Source organism: Leptonychotes weddellii, chromosome 2 (genome assembly GCF_054177405.1).
Source record: "Leptonychotes weddellii isolate Sample4059 chromosome 2, ASM5417740v2, whole genome shotgun sequence".
In the NCBI taxonomy this organism is placed as follows: domain Eukaryota; kingdom Metazoa; phylum Chordata; class Mammalia; order Carnivora; family Phocidae; genus Leptonychotes; species Leptonychotes weddellii.
Window position 1 is genome coordinate 65,358,805 of NC_138370.1, and position 20,472 is coordinate 65,379,276.

At 34.7% G+C, this 20,472-nt stretch overlaps 1 protein-coding gene across 4 annotated transcripts in view; it reads left to right on the plus strand.

The window, feature by feature from the left end:
- Positions 1–20,472, plus strand: part of LRBA (LPS responsive beige-like anchor protein) — a 736,795-nt gene that overhangs the window by 576,748 nt on the left and 139,575 nt on the right. For all 4 annotated transcript variants that reach the window (XM_081811769.1, XM_081811768.1, XM_081811770.1 and 1 more), the window contains one exon: positions 14,800–14,952. In XM_081811769.1, the coding sequence (XP_081667895.1) occupies positions 14,800–14,952 (153 nt within the window). The remainder of the gene's footprint in view (positions 1–14,799; positions 14,953–20,472) is intronic.

Genomic DNA, 20,472 nt, shown 5'->3' on the forward strand with positions numbered 1-20,472 from the left:
ATGCTCTCTGTATCTCATTCTCTCTGTCGCAAATAAATAAATAAAATCTTTAAAAAAAAACTCACTTAAGTTTAGAAACTGAAGTGCAAAATAGATTACTGAACTATTATGACCAAATTCTGTGCAGCAAATTATGGACTCATAAAAATTGAATGAATTTCACTAGGTAATCACATCTAAATATTACATAAATATCTAAGCTTTTCTATGCAGTTCACGTCACTGATTTTTCCCCTGGCTCTGAGGCAACATACTCATTTCAGGAACCTTAGTGTCAATACATTTAATGATTACAATCGGACTTGGTCAATTTAAACTCTTTTCCTTCTCTCCTATAGAAATTATTAATAATTAAGATTGAAGTTTGGAAGGAGTCATAAATATCACCTAGGTTCATTATTTCAGAATGGAGCACAATAGTATGTGGATCTAAAATGAAGATGAATGGAGAACCATACTTCTCCAGAAGCCCAAAATTTAGGACAATAATACAGTACTAAAAAACCTATGCTAAAATTTTAGTAAAATTTGAGTAAAAAATTTGAGGGAGTCCTGAGGTAATATTTAATTTTAAACTTTTTATTTTAATTACGCACTATCAGGCCCTGGCTGTGATACAGCACCAAATAAGACACAGTCATTGCCTTTAATGAACTTGCTCCTTAGAAGAGATACTGACAATAAAACAGTCCCAGCAATTTGGTGTAATTAAGGCTATGTGGGCTCCTAGATAGAGCCTCAGAAATGAAAAGAAGAGAGAGGAGAGGAAATCCAAGGCCTAACATTAGGGGCCATATAAGCTTTGGTAAGGAGGTTGAAATTTATCCAGGGAAAATAAGGAGACATTGAAAGGGTTGAGGTACAGAGACACGAACAGATTTTGTGGTTTTAAGAGAACACTGTGGTTGGTGTTTGAATATTTATTACACTATGAGCAAGAGTGAAGCAATCAGTAAGCTGTAATTAGGGGAGAGACAATCGAGTCTTAAACTCAGTAGTGGCAATGCTAGTAGAGAAACGTAGATGAATTTAATATGTGTTTAGAAGGTAAGAACTGTTGAGATCTGGTGATTGATTGGTCTTGTAAGGTGAGAGACAGAGAAATTAAATTCGACTTGGACATGTGTGTAGAGAACACAGAAGAACAAGTTTAGTTAGGAAATAAGTATCTAGCTCCCTGCCTTCAGGCGGAAAACTTCCTGTGACAGCTGAACTAAAATCCTCAAAAACATACTTAAGTCAGCATTTATTGATTATTTATCACATGCAATACATACTAGACAGCACTTGGAGTAAAAGAGTAAGGTAAACATAGTTCTTTATTTCACATACCTTCTGATGAGAAAGACAGGTATATATAAAACTATTTTTAATACAGCTTAGACAGTGAAAAGTGGCATAATAAGATATAAACACAATGAAATTAATTCTGACTGGGGAGGTGAAGTTGTGGGTGACTTCATAGAGTGAAACTGGACTTGTATCTTAAAGGATGCTAGAGAGTCCTAACAGACCTCCCAGATTTATGTCTCTAGCCTGTACATTATCCTGGTATCTAACTCCCTCCTCGATATCTCCCTTTGAATATATAAAATGTATCTCAAAATTAACATGTTCTAAACCAAATCATGTTCCTGATCTTTATTCCTTCAAACCTGGTCTTCTCACGGTCTTTGCCATTTTAGTAACTGGTTTCCCAGTTGAGAGTTAAAAGCCTAAGTCCTTGAATGCATGCCTCTACGCCATCTACCTCTGCCCTCCAAAATCCTATTAGCTCTTGACTTCTTTTTGTTCTGTTTGCCTCCTTGCTCACTCTGTTCTAAATGAGCAGGACCTCCATGGTATTCTTCAAATATTCCAGTATCTTCCCAGTTCAGGGCCTTTGTTTTTACTTTTCAATTTCCTGAAAAATTCCTTTAGATAGCTTCATTCCTTCACCCTTTTCAAGTCTTTGCTCAAATGTCACCTTCTTAGTAAGAACTTCTCTGTCCTCTCCATTTAAAATTACATCCCTTACCCCAAGCCCTTTTATCACTTCCAGTTTCATTTTTCTTCATGTTACTCGCCATCTGACATAAATATATTTATTTGCCTAGTATGTCTTATCCTGCTGGAACATTAGCTCCATAACAGCATAAATTTGACTGTTCTGCTCATTGGTCTTTTCCTAGAGATTAAAGCACTACCTGGAACATAGTGGACACTAAATTAAATATTTATTAAATTAATACTTGGTGAATTCTGAGCAAGGAAAATGACATGAATGTAGTCAGAGAAAATGTTTGGAACCCTGGGGAATGTTCATTGGTCTGCTGACTTGGTCTTATGTGCTTTGGTGTGCAGGAAACATAAAAAAGGAGAGACACTGAAAGGCAGTTGTGGTCCCATATGAAGATTCTTGGTAACATTCTAAAGATATTTGGCTTAGTTCTATAGGTCAGTTCAGCAAAATTTTTCTGCAAATAGCCAAATAATAAATATTTTTTGATTTGCAGTCCATGTGGTCTCTGTCCCAGCTACTCAGTTCTACCACTGTAGTATAAAAGCAGCCATAGATAATATGTAAACAAATGAGTGTGACTGTATTATAATAAAAGTTTATTTACAAAAACAGGTGGCAGGTCATTTTTGGCCCATGGGCTATGGTTTACAATCCCCTGCTATAGGCCATGAGGAGCCATTTAAGATTTTTGAGTGGAAGTACCATGTAATTGGCTCTACTATAAAAGAAAGAGCTTTGGCAACAGTGTGGAAAATAGATCCCACTGGGGGAAAAATGATGAGATGGGAAAAAAGGATGAGAGCTGGAGGTCAGGAGAAATGTTAGGAGGCTATTACAGTTAAAGGGAAAGATGATAAGAGCTTCAACTAGTGAAGTGGTTAAGGGGATGAATTCAAGGGATGGGTTAGTTCTCTAGGATTCAGCATTTGGTTTACTATAAGGGATAGAAAGACATAAAGTTGTTCATTTTATTTATTTGTTTATTCATTTGAAGTATAGTTGACATATGATATTATATTAATTTCAGGTTGCAACATAATGCTTCAACATTTATATAATTACAGAGTGATTACCATGATAAATGTACAAAGTTATATTATTAACTATATTCCCTATGCCATACAGTACATCTCTGTGACTTACTTATTTTATAACTGGAAGTTTGTTCTTTTTTTTTTTTAAGATTTTATTTTTAAGTAATCTCTATACCCAACATGGGGCTTAAACCCACAATTCAGAGATCAAGAGTCACATGCTCCACCGACCTTCCCCAAAAGGAAGTTTGTTCCTTTTAATCACCTTCACCTATTTCACCCAGCCCCCCATTTCCCTCCCTTCTGCAACCACCAGATTTCCATTTTTTTGTTTGTTCATTTGTTTTGTTTTTAGACTTCATATTTAAGTGAAATCATATGGTATTTTTCTTTCTCGATCTGACTTATTTCACTTAGCAGAATACCGTCTAGATCCATCTGTGTTGTCACAAATGGTAAGATTTCTTTTTTTTTTTATGGCTAAGTAACATTCCTCCTATCTACCTACCTATCTATATACATACATGCACACACACACACCACATTTTCTTTCTTCATTCATCTATTGGTGGACCCATAGTTTGCTTCTGTATCTTGGTTACTGTAAATAATGCTGGGGTAGACATAGGGGCGCATAGATCATTTTGAATTAGTGTTTTTGTTTTGTTCGGATAAATACCCAGAAGTGGAATTGCTGGATTGTGTTGTTGTTTCACCCTCTCCTGGCTATCTTCTTACCTTTTTTTTTTTTTTCTCATTCCCTTTTACTGCATTATCTTGCTTTCATACCCTAAACTGTTAGAGTACCTTAGGACTCAAGTTTTAGATCTCTTCTGTATCAATACCTTTTTCCTAGGTGTTTGCACCTTATCTCATGGCTTTCCCCTGAATTCTAGATTTATATATCTAGCTCCTTTTGAACTAGATAAACGTTCATAGGTATTTTTTTTTAAAGATTTATATATTTATTTTAGAAAGAGGAAGCACTCACGAGCAAGTGGGGGAGGGGCAGAGGAAGAGAATCTTCAAGCAGACTGCCCACTGAGCACCAACCCCAACATGGGGCTTGATCTCACGACCCTGAGGTGAAACCAAGAGTCAGATGTTTAACTGACTGAGCCACCCAGGGGCTCCTGTTCATAGGCATTTTAAACTGAACAAGTCCAATATCAAACTCAAAGAAAAAGCCCTGCTCTTCCCTCAGTGTTTACCATGTTAATAAAAGACAGCACCAGGCCTTTAAAAAGCTTAGAATCTTTGATTCCTCCCTTTCACTCACATCCCATTGCCCATCCTCTCAACCTTCAAAATACATTCGGAATCTGACCAGTTAACACCACATCTATACTAGGGCCCTAGTCCAAGTGGCCATTATTTCTCACTTCACCTGTTCCCCACGTGGTATTTGTGTATACAACAGCCAGAATAATCTTTTTATATTGTAAGTTAGATCATATCCCTGTGCCCCAATCTCTCCAATGACAGCTCATCTAACTTAGAACAAAATTCAGGTTCTTGCTTTAGCCACTGAGGTCCTATCTGGTTATCTGGCTGCCTCTCTGATTGTTTTCTTTTACTCTACTGTAGCCTCACTTGCCTTTATTGTTGTTCTTCTTCAGAAATGCCAAGTCCACTCCTGTTTTGGTGGCTTTGCATATGATAATCTCTGCCTCAACCACTTTCCCCCACATATTTGCTTTGCTCATTTCATTCTTTCATTCAGGTCTCTGCAAAAATGTCACCTCCTCAGAATGGACATGTCTGAACACCCTTTCTAAAATACCACACGTCAACCCTCATTCTGTATCCCCTTATCTTGTTTTATTTCTTTTTACATAGTGCTTGCCACTATTTGATATGATACGTACATATTAGTTTGTTTATGTCTCCATCACTAGAGCTTTATGAAGGTAGGGACTTTTTGTATTATTTACCTTGCAACCTCAGCATTTTGAGCATTGCCTTGCATTTAGTTAGAAATCAGTGAGTATTGATTGAATGCATGAAAGAATAAATCGATTTTATTTTTATTAAACGTTTTTTAAAAAGATTTTATTTATTTGACAGAGAGAGAGCACACAAGCAGGGGGAGCGGCAGGCAGTGGGAGAGAGAGAAGCAGGCTTCCTGCTGAGCAAGGAACCCGATGCGGGGCTCGATCCTAGGACCCTGGGATCATAACTTGAGCTGAAGGCAGATGCTTAACGACTGAGCCACCCAGGCGCCCCAAGAATAAATAGATTTTAAAATGTCAAGTAAAGAGGAATTAGTGAAGGAGACTGGGAGACATTGAAAGGTCGTTTTTAGAGAAAGGAGAGTGCATGGCCATCACCGCCGGAAGGGAATAGCAAAACCTAGGTTGATATGTGCTCCACATGGAATGGTGTTACTAATGCTTCATATTTTAGGAAGGGCTTTTCTGTCCACAAGACAACTGATAGCTGAATGCCATCTGCCAACCAAGAGGTGAGAATAGTTTCATTTTCTGCATTTTTACAATTAAGACAGATTGAGCTGTTACTGTTACAGCTTTACAAAAGAAGTCTATGTGGACATCCTGTACAGGTCACGTCTTAGATATCCAGGTCACATCTTGGAGATTGAATTTAAAAACCTATGTTATAATTTATTGTGTATTATTAGTAATGAACATAAAATATGTATTAACTGAAAAAATGAGTAGGGCTAATACAGCATATTTCATACTTAAAATTAAGTAGAGAGACTGCAATTAAATCCTGAGATTATAAATAAGTTTTTCAATAAGTGACTATCAGTAATATTACATGAATGAGTTTTAGCTTTAAGAATGAACTCTTAGGGGGCGCCTGGGTGGCTCAATTGGTTAAGCGACTGCCTTTGGCTCAGGTCATGATCCTGGAGTCCTGGGATCGAGTCCCGCATCGGGCTCCCTGCTCAGCGGGGAGCCTGCTTCTCCCTCTGCCTGCCGCTCCCCCTGCTTATGCTCTCTCTCTCTCTGACAAATAAATAACTAAAATCTTAAAAAGTTGTAAGTATATACATGTTTGTTAAATAATGGAGATGATCAAAATGGAGATGATAATAGAATAGTTTTATTTGTGTCTTGTGAGATTTATAAGAACATGAGTCCTTTGACTTGCCCTCTACTACCTCAGAAATCCCAGGAGTCTGTAATCTGAAGATAAGTTAGGTTCCTTTTTTCCTCTATCAGCATCTTCTACCATAATACATTCCATTGATGCTGATGGCATCAGTGTTAGAGCCATTTATAAGAAAGTGTTTAGCTATAGCAAATAGAGCATAATTGCTAGAAATGTAGTTCTTGATACATTTGTTTTTTTTAAAAAGCTTAAACTTTGATTATTCAGTAGGGTTTTTTTTGTTAAAATATTCTCATTATTCTTCTGTTTTCAGACATATTTTTAAATAATACAGAATTTTTTAAACGCTAAAAGAAAGTAAAACTAAAATCCCACCTTTTTCATACATTCTTTGTTCATTTCTGGCATATGTCCTCCCTTTCTTCTCTTTCTTTCTTTTGTATTTTTCCTTCAGTCTCTATTTCACACTCACATCCACATGACAGTGAGCTCAAGCTGTCTCATCTCTCTGTTAACAATGTAAAACATTCACTCTCTAACAGAACTATGTATCTGTTCATTCTTATTTTTATATACAACTTATGCATAACTTTCAGATTTGTTCAATTAACCACATCTCTTTAACCCTTTTCTTCTTTATGTATCAATAGGTTAAATGTTGTACCTATGTACTATTTTTTTTTAACTTTTTTAAAGTTTTTATTTACAATTAGTCCACATACACTATGATACTCATTTCAGGTGTACAATCTAGTGCTTCAAAGTACTATTTTTTTTTTAACATTTAACCTTGTACTCTTTTGTCCACAATGAACCATTATTTTGTTCTTTGATAAAAATTACTTGAAACATTGAATATTTTTCTTATGCTACTTATATACCAGGCAGGAAAAAAAATCTTTTAAGGCACTTAGAAAATGTTCCTGTATTCCTAAATTATAAAAATGTACACACATCAGCAGTGATTTGTTTTTTGACTGGTGATCTTATGATATTTTTGTTTAATTAAAAATGTGGACTGTTCATTAATATGTTCATAGACACTGATATTAACCATTCTCCCCCATACTCCTAGCAATATGTAAGTCCACATGTATGTATTTGTACAACTTGTTCCGGAAAGAGTTTAAGGTGGGCATTTTATTTATGGCGGTTACACCTTGCCTGTTGTTTGCATTATTAATGTCCATTATCTCTTCCCAAATTACAATTTCCTTTAAGATAGGGGCTGGAACAGCAAACAGCTCAGTGAAGATGTCCAGTCCAAATATAGAAGTGCAGAACGTGTTAAAAGCAGGAGAGAACTATAAAATATTCAGGATCTTAATCATAAAGTGAGGCATGTTAAGCTGTACTGTCATTGCTAATAAAAAATAAATATATATGTTTTAAATGTGATATTGATTTAGTGGGAATTTATTAAGTCTCAAATAATTTTGTGGACATTTTATTTTTACAAGCACATTTTTTTTAAATGTCCTTAGAATTATGTTAAATATTTTTATGAATGGACATAATTCCATGAATGACCTGTTTGCTTTCAATATCAGTCAAGTTGAGTCTGTAATTTTGGATTTTTGTCAGGGGTCACATTAATACCAATAATAGTAATAATAATATCATATGTGCCTATAGAATTTTGTATTCTGAGCCTCACAACAACCCTGTGTTTCAAAATGACAATGCAGGTGAATAAGGGTCAGAAAAATTAAATTAAGGGCATGTGACCAGTAAGTTGAGTAGATAAGACTCAAACCCAATTATTCTTTCTACTGTATTAGATTGATATAGATTATCTATTATTTATTGGTTTGTAAAATTCATAAATTTTCTTTGTTTAAATGCATTTGAAATGATAGTCTTATAATATCTAAAACCACATGATATTTATTGGATCTGTCTAGAAGGATTATAGATTATTTTTCCTTCTCTAATTTTAAAAATTGCTATTATGTTTCTTTTATTAAAGGAAAAAATGGCATTTTATCTACCAAATAAAGAGAAACTAAATTTAAACATCAATTTGAAAACTTTCCTATATGCAGTCCATTTGAAGTTACTAGCTATGATTCAACTCTAATCGTTTTTTTAAAAAGGTTTTTCTCATTTTGGGGCTAACAAAATAAATATTTGAATGTCAAAATGTATCGGAACATGTTCATTATTTTTTTTTCATAACATGTTGTTCATTAACTCTTTTATTCATTAATAAAGCTTATTTGGTTTTTTCTCCCTTCATAAAATATTTCATCTTCCAAGTGGTGAAAAGCCAAAATTTTGTTTTCATGTCTTTTTTACTTTCAGTGTCTCCAAAGCAGTATACATTAAATTAGTTACCTTGCTATTATGTTTACATTTGCGTTGTCAGGATTCTATAATTTAGTAAGAATAGAATAAATATTTAACTCTAGCTCTGAAGTATCATCTTTTGTTTTATTTTTAGTATTGATTTTCTTTGGGTTAATAAATTAATATTTTCTAGGGTTACCCAGGTATTATTGAAGTGATGGTTTTATTTGAATGGATAGAATTGGTGTCTATTAGGAGAATCATACAACCTCACTGCAGAGGCCATATCAGTGGGGATCATATCTTAATAAAGAAAACTAAAGCATATGTGTGGTCACAACCAATCCTTGTCATTATGCCATGAAAGCCGTAGGATTTGTGATCAAAGCAATGGGCTTATCCTGAACTGTGGTATAACCTCTGGTTGAACCTTTCAGATTTTTATTTTAGGAGATGATACACTACATTTTGACCATGTTACCTGCCTTTAAGAGCCATCTATCTAATTAAATGAAAGAGATTAAAATTATTGTCAGCAAGTCAGAAGAAAATGTGAATTACAAATATCTCTGTCTTCTGTCAGTGTTGTTTACTTATCATTTTCTACTGGTGTTATAAAGAATTTCTGAGCATATGTTTTTTATCCAGAGTTGACTGTTCTGATGAATATAAAACATACTTCACATTGTAAATGTGCATTAGAAGTATTAGACATAATTTCTGACTGTGTTACTAAATATCATCTGTCAAAAGAGATAATTTTGAACTTAACTTTTGGATGTTAAGGCATGGTTCTTTTAGGAAGATACTTTTAGGATTAAGTTGGAATTCTGCAAGTATATACTTGAATGTCACTATATCCATAGTAAAATTTAGGCATTATATATACTTTTTTGTCAAATGTTATTTATATCTCAGTTGAGTTCAGTATATTTGTTTTATAATAAGAGGGTATTCAACTCCCATCAACTGATTTATTTATGCAGACTTTCTTATAATGAAGTTGTAATATGTTTTAAGTGTATATGCTCACTTCTTTACTCAATCTAATTGTGCTTATTTGATGATGTTTTTGATACTAAGTGTAAGTTCTTAGTAATCTTTCTCTTCACTGTTAATTTGTTAGGAACATTTATCTTACTTCAAATTCATGTTCATTTTTTGGGGGGCATCTGGGTGGCTCAGGCAGTTAAGCGTCCAACTGTTGATTACTGCCCTGGGTCATGATCTCAGGGTCATGAGATTGAGCCTCCTGTGGCTTAAGGGCTCTGTGCTCAGCAGTGAGTCTATTTGAGATTCTCCCTCTCCCTCTGCCCCTCCTCCTAGCCCCTACACTCTCTTGCTTTCTCTCTCTCTCTCAAATAAATAATCTTTTATTTTTTTTAAAGATTTTATTTATTTATTGAGAGAGAGAACACAAGCAGGGGGAAAGGCAGAGGGAGAAGCAGACTCCCCACTGAGCAGGGAGCCTGATGTGGGGCTCGATCCCAGGACCCTGGGATCATGACCTGAGCTGAAGGCAAGGCAGATGCTTAACGACTGAGCCACCCAGGCGCCCAGTAAATCTTTTAAATAAATAAATTCATGTTCATTTTTAAAATTTCCTGATGGGAAAATTTTTTTTCTTATGAAAAAAAAGCTGAACTTCACAGCATGACATTCAGGGCTTTCCACACTTGGATTCTACTTACATCTTCAACTTTATTTCCCACTGCATGTATATAGTCCTCTCTAAACCAATTAAATCGTTCTTCATTGATCATTAGAAGCAAGTGATACGCACATTTCAGTCTCTATATTCCCCTGTCAGGACTATTCTCGTCTTTCTTCTCTGGTTTCTTATTTTAAATGCCATTTTTCAGTCATTCATTCAACAGATTTTTACTGAATACCTAATACGTGTTAAACTCTGAGCCTAGGTTTTGGAGGTTTAGTGGTGAACAGGATAGGTAAAGTCCTCAATCTTATGGAGCCTTCAACTTAGAGGGAGATACAAGCAAACAGACAATTATGTACAGTTTGATGAGTGTTATGTTAGGGAAATACAGTGTATTATGCTCTTTTTCCTAAAGCTTTCTCTTTCCACCCCAACTTTTAGACATCATTTTCTCTTTTGAATTCCTAGACTGCTGTTTGTTCCTACTGCCAATTACGTCCTAATAAATATATTCTTTCACTCTTAGCAGTTTAGACACTCATGTCTCTCTATCCCAGATCTTAACACAGTTTTCTGCAAAGAATAAAATCTAAATAAATACTTCTTTGTGATAATGACGTGTTCTGTTACCCTTCATAAGCCTACCTAAGGCTTAATAAAATAATAAAAGAAGAGGAACTTATTCTTTTATTTTTAAATTTTTTAAAATATTTTAACTTGTATTTTTTTTTTAAGATTTTATTTATTTGACAGAGAGAGAAAGAGAGATCACAAGTAGGCAGACAGGCATGCAGGCAGGCAGGCAGGCAGAGGGAGAGGGAGAAGCAGGCTCCCTGCCAAGCACAGAGCCCAATGTGGGGCTTGATCCCGGGACCCTGAGATCATGACCTGAGCCGAAGGCAGACGCTTAACCGACTGAGCCACCCAGGAGCCCCAACTTGTATTTTTTTTTATTCAAGTATAATTAACATCCAGTATTATTAGTTTCAGGTGTACAATATAATGATTCAATAATTCTATACATTAGGAAGTTTTATTAATAAAATTAGCACACTGTATTTGTATTTCTGCTCATACTGCATTCTTCCTACCATTTTGTCTCCTTAGGTAATTATCACCAAATGCATTGGTATCTTTTTATTATTGGAGTATAAATTCATAATTATCACCTCAAGTGTATAAGAAGTGTCCCAATTTGAATTCGAATCTTTTTCATATCAGGCTAGTAGGAAATTCATTCACAGTCGTTAGAGAGTAGAGCAGGGACCTCCTTTTCCAGTCTGTGATACCTAGAAAATTGGCCCTCACATCTTAAAGTCCATCTTGTTCATTGGGCATATCCTCATTGTTGAAGACACATAGCCTTTTGGAAGTAGGCAGCTCTCATTGGGTTAAGAAATACTTGCTGATTGTAAAGGCCCTGGTGCCAAGGGGGATTAGTTTCCCTAAGTACACCATCATGAGACTACCATGTTGGGCAGTTGGGCAGATTGTATGTACTGGCACTTGACTGAAGGAAGGAATAGGAGCTGAAATCCAGCATGCAGTACACTTACCAAACTGAGTTCCCTTTAGCTACGTTAGCCCAGAAGGGTTGCCTTTTTCTAATTCATACATAGGTACTGTGTGGGCAAGCCGTGACCCTGATCACCATTTGCTGTCCCCTAGGAGACAGTCTTAACCTCTTCATCCTCTCTTCTTCCTCTCAGGCCCAAAGAAAGCTGATTATATAGAGATTTTGAGAAATTTGTTTCCCTAATCTTAGGAACAATCTCTTTCTTCTTGAGCTTCTATCCTTAAAAATACTAACTTTTGATACTGCTTCTTCCTGGACACCTTACATAATCTCCTCTGTTTGCTTAGACTTTGACAAAAGACAGAAAAAGATGTCTTCAAGAGGCTTCCACTCTAGACATTGCAAATGTTCTGGAACTATCTGACTACTCTTTTGAAATTGAAGGGGTGTGGTATGGGGTAAGAGGTAAAAAATAGAGAGTAAATTGGTATCAGTAAATAATTGAAATATTAAGCTTTATTTTTAATTAATAAATTTTTAAAGTTTGAAATATTTTTATAATGTCCATTGTACAAAATTTACAGGATATCTATCTTTAGAAGGAAATCACAAAATGATGGTAATTAAATGGAAATTGATGATTTACTCCTTTCCTCCCAGCATGATACCTGAAAGTTTAATATAGTACACTAAAGACTTCAAAAGTTTAAAATTGTGGGGCACCTGGGTGGCTCAGTCAGTTAAGCCTCTGCCTTTGGCTTAGGTCATATCCAGGGTCATGGGATTGAGCCCCGCATCGGGCTCCCTGCTCCACGGGGAACCTGCTTCTCCCTCTCCCACTCCCTCTGCTTGTGTTCCCTCTCTCGCTGTGTCTCTGTCAAATAAATAAATAAATAAATAAATAAATAAATAAATAATAAATAAATAAATATTTTTTAAAAATAAAAGTTTAAAATTGCTTTCTTTATATTTTTCATCAAAATTTTTTTTTGTTTTATGTGTATTTTTGCTCCATTTAGTTAAATTAAGTGAATTTATCTTTAGGGTAAGCTGTCAATATTAAAGCAACAAAGTCATTTAAATTCACTCAGTGTGCCAGGAACAAACTATATTTCTGTTCGTTAAATTTAGAACTTATACAAGAATGGGGAAGAGCATTTCTGTTCTGAACAAGTATGTTTTTCTCAATTTGTTTAGCAACCTGAATAAAATGACACATGTAGAAGATAGAGACAAATACACAAAATCTTAAGAATTTTAGTGCTATACATAGGAAGGTTTGAAGACTTCATTTGTATGAAAATTGTTATGAAATGTCACATTTTTAATATACAAGGTGTGGTCCTCCCTCTTATTATAGAGTAAGATTTGGGAAAAGTAACAATCTTCTTTGTTAGCACAAGTAATATGGAGCGAAAATAATAATTAATATTATAATAATTATATAATAATTTTGGTAAAATTTCTCAGAGTTGCAATTTATTGAATGCATACTTCAAATTAACAATAGTTATAAAGTAACTTATCTTCATACTTGGGTAAATAATAATTATAGGATACTATAAAATTCTTTCTGTTTGATTAATTGTATCATATGATAAATATATATACATAATATATGTATCTTTAAGGAGAGCCAGTTACTTACTATGAAAGAGTGAAAAGTTTTTTACTTTTTAAAAAATTACTTAGAATATATGTTAAAAACTTGTATTTAAAATGTTTAGTATTATGTATACTGTATAAGTAGAACTCATGCTTATTTGGTGATGAAGGACACAGGCTTTAGAGTCAGATAAATCTTAATCTAAGCTCCAAATTTATCATAAATTAACTGCGTAACCTCAGGCAAATTACTTAACTTCTTTGAGCCTTAGTTCATTTTTAAAATGGAGGTGATACCTTGTAAAATTCTTAAAATTAAATGTGATAAGGTTTATTAAGAGTTTATTTTGTGCCTGACTCAATAAATGTTAGTTCAAATATATCGAATATAACTTTTTGTTACATAAAATAACACACATATGTTGTTCGCCTTTTATAGTTAAGACCTGTATGCATCATTTTTGTAAATGAAAATCTTAATATTTTTGTGTGATCACTGTATTATTTATGGTTAAACTTTTAAGAGGGTTCTTCCTTTTTTTAAAAAAATATGTTCAATTTAAATGTTTTTCAAGTCTAATGATCAGGTGATTGTCAGGCATTTGGAGGACAAACTCATTTCTACCCTGCTCAGTTAATTATTGTGATTGTAAACAAAGGATGTACAATTCAAAGTCAAGCAACATTTCACATGGATGTCGGAGGTGATAATAGCTTAATTCCTGCTGGATCTTTTTTCTTTGCTCTGGAGAGTTCATACTGACCTTGTCCAAAATCTGATGACCTCCCTATTTTACTCAACTGTTTGGAAAGCCAGGCCTGCCATAGCTGGCCCTGAGGGGGTATCTGAAAGACCACTGAGTCACTGACCCATGTCAAGACTGGATTTCAAGTCTGATCTACAGGACCTCTGAAATAGTTATACATGAGGTTTATTGTACACAAAAACCTAACTAGCTGCATTTTTCTGCTTATAAAATACCATATTGAAGTGTGTTTTAAATGTTCTTAGCAAAGTCATATATTTAATTTACCAAGTTCATTATTGCAGGTCATTTTCTAGAAAAGTACTTGTAAATTTTGATCTTTTATCAAAGGTAGTGTATTACAACCAAACTTGAGTGTTTTGAAATCTGAGCAAAATATATTGTTAAACCATGGCTAAATGTAATGAATATTTTCCTGGTTGATGAAGGGGCCAATGCAGTGGCATTTTAATACTTATAAAGGTTTTGGGTTTTTTTCTGGCGAAAATTCACATACCTCATAAAAAATTTAGTTTAAGCTGTTACTATTACAGCATGTAAATCTCTGTCTATATTTTGTCCAACCTCAAATAATATTCAAATGTTGGTATTTAAAAGTTTTGAGATTATGAGAATTGTCCTGAAAGGAAGCATATAACCAACCAATAAGGTGTTATTCAAATTTGGTTGGATGGGATCTGTCTACCTTAATAGTAACTTAGTATCAGAGCTATGATAGGGAGAGAAAAAAATTCCCTATGTTTATTTTGTCCTAATTCTGCACAATAGGAAATGACCATGCCCTTTTATGAATATCTAGTCAGTATTCTACAGTATAAAATATGACATTGTCTTTTATTTTTATATAGGAGTTGATCCCTGAATTTTATTATCTCCCTGAGATGTTTGTCAACTTCAATAATTACAATCTTGGAGTGATGGATGATGGGACAGTAGTGTCTGATGTTGAACTTCCTCCTTGGGCCAAAACCTCAGAAGAATTTGTTCACATAAACAGATTGGTAAGATAGTAATCATCTACTCTGTCTGTCATGAGCCTTTTTCAAAGTATCTTTCATGTGTTGGTATAATCATTAACCCTTGGTCTTCTGGACAAAACTATAGTTGGTAGGATAACTGAAAGTGACATAATAGTTTGTAAATTTCCATATATATTTTATTAAATTTTATTGACTTGAAAAGTGTAACGGTTTCTTTTATTCTTTTATGCAGAATTTAGGTTACTTTCATATGCACATGATAATTCAGAATTAAGTGAAACTGGAATTATATGCTTTATGCAACATGAGTTTCTTGTACCAGGAAAAAAACATAATTCTGTGCTCCAGGTTAGAAGGTCATTGCACATTTTGGTAATAGAAACAAGATTCTCAAGTTATACCTTGTATCTTTTCAAGGAAATCTTCATATAATATTTAAAGCATGAAAACTTAAAAGCACAGTAATCATTGTGTTCTTCAGACTCCTCCCTAGTGAACTCTTTAAAGTCCTCTCTTATGTGCATTCTTGTATTATTTTATGAAAAAGTAATACGTCTTTTCCTTTTTTTTTGCCTTTTAAAAGTTTGGGATCTAGGAGCTTTTTTCTCAGTTTTTAAAAGTAATATCTCAGGGACGCCTGGGTGGCTCAGTCGGTTAAGCGTCTGCCTTCAGCTCAGGTCATGATCCCAGGGTCCTGGGATCGAGTCCCGCATCGGGCTCCCTGCTCCGCGGGGAGCCTGCTTCTCCCTCTGCCTCTGCCTCTCTCTCTCTCTCTCTCTCTCTATCTCTCATGAATAAATAAATAAAATCTTTAAAAAAAAAAAATAAAAGTAATATCTCAGTTTTTAAAAGCAATATCTCCATATTAAAAGTGAAATGTAGGGCGCCTGGGTGGCTCAGTCGTTAAGCGTCTGCCTTCGGCTCAGGTCATGATCCCAGGGTCCTGGGATCAAGCCCCACATTGGGCTCCCTGCTCTGCGGGAAGTCTGCTTCTCCCTCTCCCACTCCCCCTGCTTGTGTTCCTGCTCTCGCTATGTCTCTCTCTGTCAAATAAATAAATAAAATCTTAAAAAAAAAAAAAAAGTGAAATGTAGGGGTACCTGGCTGGCTCAGTCGGTAGAGCATGCAACTCTTCATCTTGGGGTTGTGATTTCAAGCCCCATGTTGGGTGTAGAGATTAGTTTAAAAAAAAAAGTGAAATCTAAATTCTTTTGTGTTTTAATTTACACTTAAGGAAAATTCTTGCATTTTACATATCTAAGTGACATTTCTTACCTTTTATACCAACATTTATATTTTGATCCTGTCTTCCAGATCCTAACTGCAATCCCTTTATTATTGAAATTTCACATTTTATGTATACTGGAAGCAATGCAGGGTGGAATGAACATAGGCCTTGTAGTTAGACCAGTTTTCCCAATCCTGGATAAATCAGTTTGCTAATTTTGGGACTCCAGGCAGTTTAACCTTTCTGAGCCTTGGTTTCCTCATATGTAGTCTGGAGATTATGAATATAGAATTTTAATTATGTACATAAAATACCTAGAATATTCTTTGGCTTACAGTTGGCACTTGGGAATTAGTACCTAACATTATTCTATCACAGTCCTCAGATACATGTTTCATTTTACTTTTACCCCATGCATTTTGGACGATTACAGTTAAAATGAGGGTCTAAGACAAAGATTAGCTCTGACAGATACTGAAGGAGATGTCAAACTTAAAAGTGACAGTTGTCTATGGTTGTGTGATTCTACACGCCCCACCCAGGGATTCATGAAAATCAATAAAAGGTACAGTTATTCCATAATTTTTTTCTTTCAGTGATTACCCTTTTAAAGTACATTTATTGAGGTATAATATATGTACCATAAAATTCACCTTTAAAAGTGTACAATTCTTTGAGTTTTAATAAATTTATACAGTTGTGTAACCATCACCACAATCCAGCTTGAGAACACGTATCACTCCAGGAAGTTTCCCTGTACCTGTTTGCAGTCAGATTCTGCTCTGGGACTTTTTGTCACAGGCAACCACTGATTCTGTCTCTATAGTTTTGCCTTTTTAAGAGATTTTATATATATAAATGGTATCATGCAGGATATAATCTTTATGTGCCTGGCTTCTTTCATTTAGCATGATATTTTTTAGATTAACCCATGTTGTTACATATGTATCATAACATATCATATTGTATTGCTGCATAATATTCCATTGTATGGATATAACATATTTTTGTTTATTTACCAGTTCATGGACATTTGGGATTCCCAGTTTGAGGCTATTATAAATATTTGCATATGTCTTAGGGTGAACATCTGTTTTCATTTCTCTTGGGTAGATTCCTAGGAATTTAATTGCTGGGTCATATAAGAAGTTGCCAAGACTTGATATTGTGAATATTATTTATTTTAGCTGCCCTAGTAGGTATCTCATTGCAATTTTAATTTGTATTTCCCTAATGACAAATGATGTTGACTACCTTTTCACAGTCTTATTTTCTACTCATATATGTTCTTTGGTAAACTATTCATATCTTTTGCCTATTTTTTTATTGGGTTTTTCTTATTATTTAATTATAAGCGATCTTTATATATTGTTTGTAAAAGTTTTTTATCCAACATATGTTTTGCAAATAATTTTCTCCTAGTCTTGTCTTTTCATTTTTTAATGGTTTCTTCTTCATCCCAAATGAATCACCATTTCTAAAAAATGGTTTCACTATTAGGTAGATATAAAATAACACTTATGTAACATTTGAAAGGTATGAATAATCATCCTCATTCTTCAGGACTAGATTTTTAAGAAAAAAATTAAATCATGTTCTGATCATTTTATTATTGGAACACTTTCTTAAATATTTAAAATTTTAAGTCTCAAGGGAACCAGCTCTCTATTACTGTATTTAGTACTATAAGAGTATGAAGAGGTTTGTTAGAGAATTTAATTTGCTTTAAAAGAGTAGAAGGCAAACAAACATCTGAATAAGTTATATTAAAAGCTTTTCAATAATATTTTGACAGTTAAGGAAATTTAATTGTGTAAATTGAGGTGAGCTCCTCTTCTGATAGTACTTCCCATCTCTACTCTCGCTACCTTTATCTCAGAAGAGCACATCAGTTTGGGATGGGCTTCCCAAGGGCACCATGGAAAAGCAGGTAGCAACTTACCCCATTGTTTTCAATCAGATTTCAGTTTTGCCTGCCCATGAAATTATACACAAAATAGTATTTTATAATACTAACTGCACATTTATTATAACTAACCATTAACTTTATTAAACATTTGTGCCCGTGATTCCTCTTCCTGTGAGTTTTAGGATGTCTTCGTAGTTTAGGCTCTGAATAAGCTTACATTCTTAACAGAACTGTATAAAAATGCCATTGCAAATTAAATGCAAACATAGTTTAGAGTCAAATATTTATATCTCTGATCTTTGAAATTTGTAATTAGGAAAAATACTTGATTTTACTTACATGTGTCTTTATGAAAGAATTCAATAACTCATACACTTTCAAAAATATTTAGTATAAACCTGTGATGAACAAAGCTTTCCTACAGTACAGTCTGTATTGATTAATTTTATAACTTCCTCTTCACTTTCTGTAAGTGATTAAATTATTAGTATGGTATTTTATGTATTTGTTAGCATGTTATCGCATAAGGGTTTTATCCTCCTCCTCTTTTTGGTTTACCTCTTCAAGTCCACAGATTTTATGCAATGATTGTAGCTCATGAAATGCATACTACTTTGATCTGTGACCTTTTTGTGGTGCTAATCGGGTTCCTGATATCATTATACCTTACTCATTAATCATATTTCCTGCAGCCCGTCAGGCAGCCAGACAGCACAAGTCCCTGTTTTCAGCCCTCTGTTGGCAGGTTTCTGCTTTTCCAGATTATTACAGACGATACTTTGGCTTCTCATAGCCAGAGCCACATCAAGCTGTGTGTTACAATTAAAGTCAGATGGTCCTCAGGTTGAACAGGGATATAGTGTTGCAGCTGTCTCTCTTCCTGGAACAAACCAGCACCAAGAACAGATGATCTATAGGACAGTGAATAATAACAGATTGTACAGTACTCTGCTGGTAGCAGGGGATTACAGAATTAATTAACTGACATACTCATTTTAAGATACCCAGCACGTCTTTTTTATGTATTTCGTTGCCCAAATATTAATTCAAGTGGATAGGATATTTTTAGGAGCATGATTTTGATGGTCGACCACTAATGCCACATTTTCTATTTTTGTTAGAGGACCATTAAGTACTATCGTACCTAATCATATTAATCCTCAGAGCTTTCTATAAGTAATGAAGATCTTATTTTCAATTTGATTGCCAATTGGCAAATTGGCTAAAGTGTAGGATTTATATACAGAAGACAATATCTTATGTATTTAGAAGGAGAACCCACCTAGCTCTGATTAGTCTTTCAGGTAAATAAATTATATTTTCTTTGTTCTGAACAGTTGGAATCAGGGTAAAACCAAAGAAGTCTTAACTACCTCCCAGAGATTGGTCTGTGTTACTTAATATTACCTGAACCAGAAAAAAAGGTTTTTTTTTATTCCAAATACTGCTTCAGAAATATAAATGAGAAACAGCTTTCATACTTTGAAATAGTATAACATTGTATGAGTTCAGACTGCTCATCAGTTATCTTTTACGATATAATGTTGATGTTATGGACCTACATTATATTGCCTCTTAGAACCCTCGAGTTTTAAGTTGAAATAAGAGACATAGAAACCCATACTTTGAACAGTAAGGAAAGGTATATTTATAAAAGTTGAAATGGAACATTTAGTTTAGCTGAAGGATGTATAACTTATTCAAATTATAATAAAAGAAATTCATTTATTTAAAGGCATTTACTGAGTGCCTATGTACCAGCAATGTTAGACTCAGTGAACAAGACAAACAATATCTCTACTCTTTGGAGGTTATTTCATTTTTTTTTTTTTTAAAGATTTTTATTTATTTATTTTTTAGAGAGCAAGCGAGAGAGAAACAGCATGAGAGGGGAGCGGGTCAGAGGGAGAAGCAGGCTCCCCGCTGAGCCGGGAGCCCAATGTGGGACTCGATCCCAGGACCCTGGGATCATGACCTGAGCCGAAGGCAGTCGCCCAACCAACTGAGCCACCCAGGCGCCCGGAGGTTATTTCATTTTTGATGACCTAGGAAGTAGAAGGCTTCTTAAGGCTGAGAGGTGGCATGAATCTAATAAGGAAGGCTTCTATTGATGGATTGTCCTGAGGTGTTACCAGTCAGAATCACATTTGCTTTTTTTGCTATTGGACGGTTTTTCTTTTTATTGTTCAGTTGCAGAAGTTGTTTTTTTTTTTTTTTAAAGATTTTATTTATTTATTTGAGACAGAGAGAATGAGATACAGAGAGCATGAGAGGGAGGAGGGTCAGAGGGAGAAGCAGACTCCCTGCCGAGCAGGGAGCCTGATGCGGGACTCGATCCCGGGACTCCAGGATCATGACCTGAGCCAAAGGCAGTCGCTTAACCAACTGAGCCACCCAGGCGCCC